Source organism: Rosa rugosa, chromosome 4 (assembly GCF_958449725.1).
Source record: "Rosa rugosa chromosome 4, drRosRugo1.1, whole genome shotgun sequence".
Taxonomy (NCBI): Eukaryota; Viridiplantae; Streptophyta; class Magnoliopsida; order Rosales; family Rosaceae; genus Rosa; species Rosa rugosa.
In genome coordinates this window covers 32,484,486-32,496,074 of record NC_084823.1, presented here as the reverse complement: position 1 = coordinate 32,496,074, position 11,589 = coordinate 32,484,486, and the positions used below count along the sequence as shown (strand labels likewise).

Genomic DNA, 11,589 nt, shown 5'->3' with positions numbered 1-11,589 from the left:
GTTCGAACCTTACCTCCTACAAATATTTTTGGATCTCGTATATGCTTGATATACGGACGCATATACGGTATGTACTGTATGCATACGTATATATAGTTTGTACGGTATACATATGTATATACAGTCTATACGGTATGCATACATATATACGGTATACCTACGGTATGTACAATTTCATACCGTAGTCGAGCTGAAAGTTGGTGGGCCGATTGGTAGGCCCAAATAGTAAGCCCAATTGTTCGGCCCGAATGGTAGGCCCAAATGTTAAACCCAAATTGGTTCGAGCCGGTTCGAAATGTGGATGGTTCGGTTTCTTCGGCCCAATTGGCCAGCCCTAATGCTTAGCCCAAGGATTGAGCAAGCCCAAGTCATCATCACTGGGTGGCATATTTTATTGGCATGCTTTTGGGGATGATTTGTTTTGAGTGATGCATCTCTATTGTTGTGTAGAATAGTGCATGCTTAAGTTTTACTATAGAGATTTACCGTGATGCTAATGGAGTAGCGAAACGCTTTGTGGGAGTCTTTACTGTGCTTGTATGCCAGTACAGGGTGATGATTTATGTGAGGATCTATGAGATAATCTCTGTGAAGATCTAAGTGATGATCTATGTGATGATCCACGTGATGATTTTGTGTAATTGATGTGGAGTGATGTTGAGCAGTTGTTTTGTGAATTTACATCGTGATGAAAGGATTTAGTGGCCATAAGAATGTATTTTTATACAAAGGGCTGTGGCTTTGTAGATTACTACAGTTTGGTCTACAGTTTTGATAAAGATGGAGATTCGATGGCTAGGCCGTAGCTTTGCAGCTTACTACAGTTTTGGTAAGGATAGAGACTCGATGGTTAGGTTAACATTGTCTCCTAGAATTCTTGTGGAGAGGCATTTTGCTCGAACCTAAGCTGAAGAAGAAAATCTATGATGGAGATAGTGTAAATCAAGCGTAGCATAAGTTGAAGTAGAAATTATTGTGATCACTTTTGGTGGTTGGTTAGTATTCTGTATGAAATACAGAAAACCTTAATCGGGAGAAATCAACTTGCGCTTAAATTTCGGGACGAAATTTCTTTAAGGAGGGTAGATTGTAATAACCCTTTTTTTTAAGTGGAGATTTCTTTTAATAGAAATGGTGCGGCATGTTCCGTGTTTTGAGCAACAAAGGGACGGCTGCTTTGCTTTGCGTCTTTTGTATATTGAATTAGAATTGGTGGAAGGGGTAGGCAGCACACAGAAAAGAAAGAAAAAAAAATAAACCTCTCTCTCTCGTCCGAAGCCACCCGAAACAGAGCAAAATTCTCCATCCTTGTTCTCCCTTCATCGACCACCTCCAGACGTCGGACCACTCCCTTTGGATTCACCTCGGGCCGCTCTATCTGCTGGATGTCGCCATTCCCTCCGGCACAGCCTCAAGGTCCGGCAAACCAGCTCGATCCGGTTGCACCCGAAACCGAACTAACTCATCCTCCTCGTGTTTCCGGCCATCGATCCTCACCAAACTTCTTCCATTGGCTTCGTATGGTCCTTGCGCACCTGTCTGTGGCAGCCTTGCACGGCGGCGCGGCCTGTAGCGGCGGCGGCAAGCCCGGTCCGATTTAAGCTCGATTTTGAGTCAACGCCGATATCTCGAGTTCTAGACCACCAATCTTCAAGATTCTTGGGCTGGTGAACTCAGATTGAAGTTCTGAACACATTTCATGAAGGGATCGAAGCGAGTTGTTGAAGTTTTTACGTTGATCGGAGCTCTCGCCGGATTCTGCAAATTTTCCGACCACCGAAGCTTTCGATCGGTATATCTCGAGCTACAGACCATATTTTTCTGTGATTCTTGAACCAATGAGTTCGTCTTGAGTTTCTTAACAACTCTCTAGAAGGAATCGAAGCCTGAAATTGAAGTTTTGACGTCGAAATCAAGCCTTGCCGGATTCTGCAAATTTCGCCGGATTCTGGAAATTTTCCGGCCACCTCGACTGTTCTAGGTAATTTCCGACCACTTCCTTTCGTTTTCAGACTTCATGCTAGTTATGAAAGTGGATCAACTCGTCATTTTGAACAAGTTTGTAGTTGATGACTTTTGCATCGGAGGTGGTTGACCGCCGCGTTGACCGCCGTTGACCGCCCACTGACCGCCGCTTGTGGCGGCGTATTCGACCATATTTTGAGTTTTTATTATCTAGGTGATGATCTACGCATCCTTACGAGCGTTTTGATATATTACAAGGTCATTTTAGAAAACGTTGATAAATAGTGAATTTATGTTTTGACGTTACTATTTAACGTTTTTACGTTTTATCTTCGGTTTACGATCTGCGAGGATCTGACCATCGGTTTTACTTCAAATTTGGATATGATGATCTTATGACTGTCCCAGTGGCTTTGTGTGGTCATGGGCGAAGATCCGACCGTTGGATCTTCGTATAAATGTAAAACAATGATTCGGAAGGCGATTCGTGAGAATCCGACCGTCAGATTTTCGTATAATTTTATGGAGATGTTTGTTAGAGTGATTCAAGAAGATCTGACCGTTGGATCTTTGTGATAATTTTGGAGGATGATCCTAAGGGCGATCCGTGAGGATCCGACCGTTGGATCATCGTATAATTTTGATCCGACCGTTGGATCATCGTATAATTAGGATCTGACCGTTGGATCATCGTATAATTTCGATCCGACCGTTGGATCATCGTATAATTAGAATCCGACCGTTGGATCATCGTATAATTTCGATCCGACCGTTGGATCATCGTATAATTAGAATCCGACCGTTGGATCATCATATAAATTCGATCTGACCGTTGGATCATCATTAAATTAGAATCCGACCGTTGGATTTCCGTATATGTGTGGTTTATGAATGATTGCTAAGTTAAGATCGTATCTGACTAGGTGATTGACGGTTTGAGTTGGTGGACGATTGTGGATCGTATTTTGAGCTGAATTGAAGACGCAGCGGGATTATCGAGGTGAGTAAACCTCACGTGGTTCATATTACGAACCGAATAAATTTAATTACCTTATTTTGTCGTAATTGCGTGAAAATATTTATGGAATAAATATTTGTTTTAAAATCATATGGACTTGATCAACTACGGTCCATGGGTAAGTAAAATGATTTTTACTATACAAATGAATTTCTCAGTTTTATTGCATGTGAACTATAGTTGGTATTAGTGATTATCCCTAAGCGGATAATTACGTATATATATATTTACGTGATTATATGTGAATGGTGTGACATTGAAGAGTGTGGAATTGAGATGATTAAATTATTATGAATTGACATGTGACTTACCATATTTATATGTGATGAACATGATTGATGAGTTCTTGTTAATATTCATGATTTACATTGGAGGATGTATAGAGTTAGAGAATGTAGGGTTCTGAGGATGAGGTGTCCGAAGTTCGACGGTTAAGGATAACCGGAGTGTTTGTGTGCTGAGGACGGGGATGTCCAAGGTGCGACGGTTTATTATTAACCGAAGTTGTGTGCTGAGGACGGGGATGTCCAAAGTGCGACGGTTTATTATTAACCGAAGTATATGGTGCTGAGGACGGGGATGTCCAAAGCGCGACGGTTATAGTGTTAACCGAAGTATTTTTGCCGTTGCTTGACCCTAGGCCAAGGTGTCAGAGGTAACGAGGCAGTTAGAGCTCTAACGTGTTATGGGATGGGACCAAAGTGGTGATAGTGTTGTGAGATAGGACCAAAGTGGTGATATTGAATTGGTTTGACGTTTGCGTCGTGGATGTTGAGATTGTTGGTTGTGTTGTTGAGTTTTAAGAATTGTAATTTAAAATCAACAGTTCTTTCTTGTTTACTCATACTGGCTGTAAAAAGCTTACCGGGTTTTGTGTTGTTGCAACTCCCGGTACACTATTCAAATTGTGTAGCGGGTAATCCTACAGGACAGGAGAACCAGGACGGTGATCGTGCGGTTAGAGCAATTGTTATAGTTTTACAGCAATTGTAAGTTGTGAGGTGTGTTATGCTCATTTAGAGCTTTACAATATTGCTTGTGAGAGTGAATTGTAATATTGAGTGTGTGAGGCGTGTTACTCTGAAAGTTAAAAATAATAATTTGAATTTTGTAATTGTAATTATTCATGTTTCGGATTTGAATTGATTATTCAAAATTCGGGGCGTGACATATGTGGATGTCCATGTAAATACTCATTAGTTATGTACTTTGATGTAAACTCTACCTCTATATAAAGGAGGCTAATGAGACTGAATGATAACACTTCTACTTCCTCCCAACTATTCTCTGTTCATCTTCTTCCTACTTTATAACAATCTATAATATTTTAGGATCATTGAAACCTTACAACCGTGGAATCATCCTTACAACATTAATATTAGCAGATTTAGTGTTATTTATATTTTCCACTATCTCCGACGTCTTCTCGAGTTCCTGCTGAAATCTTGCCATACTCCACAATGGCAAGCACACTGGCACCAAAATCCCGTCCTCTTTTTCCTTTTTGTGCTGAACATAGAAACTAACAATGTTCACGGCCTTGGCAGGTCCAGAAAATGATGGCTTTCCCCACCCCAAGTTGACATCTGCAATGCCAGTACGTCTAACATCTGAAACTATGAAGTTCCCAGTCAATGTAAATGGAGGCCATCCTCTTATGACCATAAGATCTGCCACTGATCTCATGTACTCTTCATTCATTTCATCTTTTGCCTTCATCACCAACTCCAGTGCATATCCCAATGGACTTTCACACAATTGTTTCACTCCCGAAACAGCAGCTGGGTATGCGAATGCATTGCCGTAGTAACCCAAAGGAAGACGTAGACTGTTGCGCTTCCCACGTGCATTGACTATGCATGAAACCCGAACAACCTGTTCCGGATTAAGTTCTAGTGCAACTGTGCGGCACTTCCACAAACACGATGTTATAAGGTCGAATGTAGAGCAATTGGAAAGGTGTGGTGGAAGATCTTTCTTCATGGCCCTTATCTCATTGGGACCAAAGTAGAAAGATTTTTGCACCATTACTGCCGCATCAGAGCGCTCATCTGAGTATTCATCAATCATTTCCTCGTATTCGTGATGTATACATGTAATTCGTGGTGGATCTCGGGCATTCAAGACCTCTCGCTCCCACACTGGTGGAATAGATGGTGCAATTTTTCCTTGAACCATCTCCCCTACCGTGTTCAAGAACAGGACCAATCCAGGCGCATCACACATTGTGTGGTTCACGCGCAATGCAAGTATGAAACCTCCGCATCTCAAAATGGTCACCTAGCAAATATGGTTTAGTCAGCGATTTTTATCTTCATGTTCTTAATTATTATCATCATTAGAGCAAATTATAGTTTAGTACTGTGCTGCATGAAAAAAGAGGATTCTAGCTAGTAATAACTTGTAATAAACTTATTGTATCTGTTGATTTACCTGAACTAACAACAAAGGGCAACCAAGAATGCCATCCGAGCCCGGGACATTACATAGGAAGTCCTCTAACACAGGGCAAGGCGGTAGAATAGCATCTCCAATTTCCTCGAGAGTAACGTCAGCATTAGCCCCAACGAACAAGACACCTTCTCCGTTGCAATCCACCATAAGCTTTCTGTTAGGCCCTTCTCTGAGCCTACCTGCCAAAGGGTAGTAATACACCAATGCTCTACTTATTGCTTCCCTGATCACCTGAACGGGGCCTTTTCGGTTCGACATTGAAGGATTGTTCTTGTAGGCTATGATGACCGGTATCTGAAACCTAAGGCCTTGCTGGTCATCTATATCTGACAGCATCTTTGTTTCACGAGGAGTTGGCCTTGCCGGAGTTATAAGTTGTGGCTGGGTTCGATTAACCTGAAATACTAAGGAGGGTGGCAACACCATGGCTTGATAATCAAAACCTTTACAATGAAAATAGTGTTGAATGAGAGGATAGTGTTTGATGACCACAAGAAAACTGCAAGATCGATAAATTTAGTAGCTATATATAGAAAAGATGCTTGAGGATACTTCTGTAGGCAGTCGTATTTGACTGTATTGGGTTATTATCACAAACGTTTTCCACAATCCAAAACCGTCCCATCATGTCAATATATACTACTCATAGATACTACCAAAGTTATCAATTTGGTTTCGCACGTACAATACATGACTTGCAAATTGCAACTGTACCAGCATTTTTCCAGTGGTAATCTGAAGTTGGATAAAAACTTCTTTTACTTTTTTGGTCAAAGTTAGATGAAAACTGGGTGATCCTAATGCCATTTGTGAGCTTCTATTTCATTCAATGACTGCCATCTGTCTTGTGCTATTAGCATCACCACAAGCTGTGTTTATGTCAAACAGCTTTCAAAGTTATGGCGCAGGAAAGCAACTGGTGTTGGACATGCATGGATGTGTATCCTCACGTGTTTCACAACAATGTTAATTGATCATGCCACTCATCACCAAAAGCCACCTAGCTGCGTTTGAAGTGATTAATTCGCATTTCATTAATTCGATATTGACATTTCCGTAGATGAATTGGATCACTTCTCTGTACATCTTTTCAATTCACGAGTGTTACATCAAGTCTCTGCCAATTCCTTGAACTTCAGTATATGAAATTTATTTTCATGTTTATGTGCGCAAAAAAAATGTGCGCAAACATATTGATTAGTGTTTAACATGTGGTAATAGTTTTGGTACTATTCTCTATCTCTCTCTCTCTCTCTCTCAACCTTTTGTACTAGGTTTCCTCTCCACCAAGACAAGAGTCGGTGACGATTTTCTCTATCTTTAATGGGCGATTTTGCTTGGACTTTGGCCTAGATCAGAGGCATCTAGCTTCTTTTCCCTTTCCGCTGCCCTTCTTTCTTTTTAGTGTGAGTCTCTGGTTGTTCCTTTTTGTTTTTTTTTCCCCACATCTGTCTCTTTCTTCGTTTTCTGCAAAAAAAAATTCAGTCCTTGTGCATCACCGTATCCAGCGGTTCTGATCCCCTTCCTTCTATCATGGTCTTCTGCTCCTATAGCACTATAAGCATAAGCCTCATAATTAATTAGAATCTAAATAAACTTTAATTTCGTAGAAAAAAAAGACCCCAACAGAATCCCCTATTCGATTGTTGATAACGTCTACAAGCCTCATAATGTACTAAGAAGATTCATCCTGAATCAATAGAATAAAATTTATTTTTGTTTCACTACACCAAATATGGGCTTTAGAGTCAGCCACAAAACGTCTCTAATTATATATTACTGACCAGGGACGGAACTAGGATTAAAATTGGGGTGGGCTAAATTTACCTTATGCTGCCAAGAAATTTTTTTAAAAAAATTTGGCAGAGACTTCCTTATTGTATTGATGGAATATCTCAACTACATAACACTTGTTAAAACACGTCTAAATAATTGTTCAACTCTCAACAGTCAACATTTTAAACAAATTCGCCACTATTCTGGGCAATTGGGCATCAATAAAATAAATTCAATATCTTTCTTTATGCATCAATAAAACAAACCCAATATTTTTGACTAGCTAACAGTTATAGCAAGAAAAATGAAGTGCTGAAAAAAATCTTGAAATCGCCAATTTATAACTTCAATTTCAATCCTAATGTCGCAAGAAATTTTGTATTAAAACAAAAATTAAACTCTAATACCTGGTGATTGCTAAATCAATAAGGTTATTAGGGTGCTTCGATGCTCCTCGTGGAGTTGCAGAGTTCATGACAATAAAGAGAAGAGAGCGACTAAGGTTTAGAGCAGAAAGTGACTGAGCAAAGAGAAGTTCACTACTGAGAGATGGGAAAAATGGACGCTGTTCGTCGACTTTTCGTTTGATGATATATATACGACTTCTTTTTTTAGGGGTGCTGCTGATAATATATATATATATATATATATATATATATATATATATATATATATATATTCTATCCAGAGTGAGGTCTCACTCTGAAATTAACGTGTGAGGTTGGAGTTTAGGGTCACTTTTCGGTCTCATATCCACATCTCGACCATTCAATTTTTAGGTACTAATGTATAGATCATCTTTGCAAAGTTTTAGCCAAATTGATAATCTTTAAGGTATCTAACTCACTTAAACCAATGGACGAACTGAATCTGTCCACCATGAACCGTACTAGCTTTAAGGCAGTTATCAATGCCTTAACGATCATCAATTTGGCTGAAATTTTGCAGAGATGATCTATACAGTAGTACCTAAAAACTGAACGGTCGAGATGTGGACATGAGACCGAAAAGTGACCCTAAACTCCAACCTCACACGTTAATTTCAAAGTGAGGCCTCACTCTGGATAGGATCTGTATATATATATATATATATATATATATATATATATATATATATATATATATATATATATAGAGGGCCTTTCCACTAAGGGATCCCTTTTTTGGTATTTTCTAGGGATAGGGCATTAGACTAACTTTTCGATTATATTTCGCAATTTCAACCGTTCAGTTTTTAGGTCATAATATGTAGATCATTTCTGCAAATTTTCAGCCAAATCGGTGATCGTTAAGGTATTAAACTAGATTAAATCAATGGACTAACCAAATCTGTCAAACTTGAACCGTTTATACTTATAATCTTAAATCGTCATTTTGAATGCCTTAACTATAATAAATTTGGCTGAAAATTTTCAGAAATGATCTACACATTATGACCTAAAAACTGAACGGTTGAGATGCAAAAATTTGATCGAAAAATTAGCCAAATGCCCTAACCCTAGAAAAGATAAAAAAAAAAGGATCCCTCACTAGAAGGGCCCTGTATATATATATTTTGTTTAATCAAAAAGTTGGGGTGGGCTGTAGCACACCTTAGCCTACCCCTGGTTCCGTGCCTATTACTGACTAACATACAGCTAAATTTGTCCCTAATAGAAGGAGTGATGAATTTGCTATCTGTCTCTAAAAAGGTTGCGTCTTTAATGCTTATTAAAGACAGCTGAAAAAGAATCAGTCCCTATGGCCGTTTCTCTTACACGTGTACAATAGCAACCACTGACAATACAAACTACCTCTACTTCTTTTAGAGAGGAACATTTAATATATTAAGTGGCTCTAATGCATTTGAACTACGACTACGGCAACCTATTACAATCCAATTTTTTTAAGTAAAAGTTACTAACATTAGATCAACAACCAAAATAGGTAGAGACTACAAACATCTAATAATAGAGAGATTAGCAGGGGAACAAACAATTATCTATTCAAGCATTGCAACTCATTACAAACCAGGGATGCTCTCATAAATGCAAGTCTACTACAAACAAAAATAGCCTCGCCTCCTAAGGAAAAATCAATCATCTAAACCTCACTTGCCTACACTCAATTGTGATACGTACATATGATGAATAAAAACATCTCAGAGAGCTCCTAAAAAAGCTATTCCTGCACATACTAGACTGGAAAAGCCTAAAAAAATAAAAGGCAGGAAAATGAGTTCAAGCAGTAGGCCCATAACCTAACAACCGAACCCATTCTCCATACTCCTTATTTTGGATCAAACAAAGGAAACTAGGCCAAGGACCAAGCCCAGAACGACCTATCTCCCCTCCCATCCAAACTGGATCGCCTTCTTCATCCGATCTCCAGCGACCAAACCCATTGCCAAACCATTAGCAAAAGCCACTACTTTCACCAAGCTTTTTCCTTTACATGAGATGTTGCTACTTGAGAATCAGTCGCAAAGGATGTCGAACCCAACCTTGAACACCACTACCCTGCAACCCCAACCCGACCTAGATCATTGCATAAATCCTCTGCCACCAATCAGCCAAATTTAGGCCTGCACCACCCCGCACTTTGATCTTGTCCTAACCACAACAGCCAATCAACCATCGCAGCCTTTATTCACCACAACAGCTAACCACGGCAACCTCATCCACGACAACCTTACACCGCAACAACCTCGCCTCCCATGCACTCGGGCTCAACTCTAGAAACCACTCCCAAGGATGAGCATCGTGCACGACCTTCGGCTCGATGTTAAATCACCACTGCTCGCCTTCGACAACGCTACTAAAACGCGACTAGGGAGGAAACCTTAGCAGAGCTTTTTTTTCATCTCTTTTCTTTGTTACATTCTCTTGTATAAGAACAAAAAATAGTTGTATTGTACCAATTACAATCCAATCAGCCTGAATCAAATGTATAGCAATAATATTTTAATATATGTCATGGATGACAACTTGATAACAATGTGCTTGACATGATTATCAAACCTTATGTGGTAGCGGATGTAGCACGAAGCTCAACCAATCAGAATATTTCATGAAATGATGTGGGGATGCCACATTAACAGCGACATAAAGTGAGATGCAGGTGAGATCCAAAAAAGTGGTCCAAAGTATTATTCAATTTTTTCCATTAGGGAAAAATCAAATTCATTTCGAATTAGTATCTCTGTACAGATACGGTTGACACAAATTTGACAACTAATTTCATTCTAGTGAAAAAGTGAATTGGAATTGGTCTACTCATTTTATTTCATAGTCCCTTTATATAGGGATAGAATTACAACGGAAACATCAATTACAATAATGATAGTAAATGCTGATTGTGATGTGATGTGATTGCAATTCCTTGATTCCCTCTTCATCAGTTACTTTGACGAAGGCACATAATGTGTTTTTCCTTTAACACTCCCCCTTGTGCCAAGTCAAAGACGAAATGGTGCATGAGTTGTTGCCTCACTATAAACCTTGCCAAGTAACAATAAAAACCCTGTGGGACAAAAAATACACCTTGGTCGAAGGAAAAGAGCACAACGCACCTTCTACATTTGAGGATGACATGTGTGTGTTAGACTCCCCCTGACGTCTACACCTCCCCCTGATACTTACATTAATCAAGGGAGCTTGGAAAGTCTTTGCATTCCTATGTTTTTCACATGTTTCTCAAATGTGGCCTTAGGCAACGATTTGGTGAACAAATCTGCCACATTCTCCTCAGACCTTACTTGATTCACTTGAATCTTGAGGAGAGCCTGTTGTTGCTGATTGTAGAAAAACTTTGGCGATATGTGTTTTGTATTATCACCCTTGATATATCCTAGCTTCATCTGTTCGATGCAAGCTGCATTATCTTCATAAATGCAAGTAGGCTCTTCAGTGGTAGAACTCAAACCACTAGTCCCTCGAATATGTGTAATGATAGCTCTTAACAATATACACTCAAGAACTGCCTCATGTAGAGCAATGATCTCTGAGTGGTTCGAGGAGGTAGCCACAAAGGTTTGCTTGGTTGATCTCCAAGATATCGCCGTGTTCCCAATGGTAAATACGTAACCAGTTTGGGAACAACCTTTATGTGGGTCAGAAAGGTACCCAGCATCAGCAAAACCAACCAAAACATCATTTGGGGTTTCGGTGTAGTAAGTGGCGCTTTCGCCATCAACATTTACTTTAAGGATTGCAGTTCCATCTGCAATCCCTCTTGTCTCTCTGTAGGGAAAGAATTGTCCCAAGTCAATGGTTCCTTTTAAGTATCGGAAAATGTTCTTGATACCATTCCAGTGACGCTGCTTTGGCGTTGAGCTAAATCTAGCTAACAAGTTCACTGAGAATGCAATGTCTGGTCGAGTACATTGGGCTAAGTAC

General features: G+C 39.7%; 1 protein-coding gene across 1 annotated transcript; it reads right to left on the bottom strand.

Moving 5' to 3' along the window:
* Positions 1 to 4,163: 4,163 nt before the first annotated feature.
* LOC133707535 (alcohol acyl transferase 2-like) lies at positions 4,164 to 5,946 on the bottom strand. Its single transcript, XM_062133185.1, has 2 exons — positions 5,417 to 5,946; positions 4,164 to 5,263 (listed from the first exon to the last, which is right to left on the bottom strand). The coding sequence occupies exons 1-2, from the start codon at positions 5,861 to 5,863 to the stop codon at positions 4,328 to 4,330; spliced, it is 1,383 nt and encodes a 460-aa protein (XP_061989169.1). The 5' UTR covers positions 5,864 to 5,946; the 3' UTR covers positions 4,164 to 4,327.
* Positions 5,947 to 11,589: the final 5,643 nt, after the last annotated feature.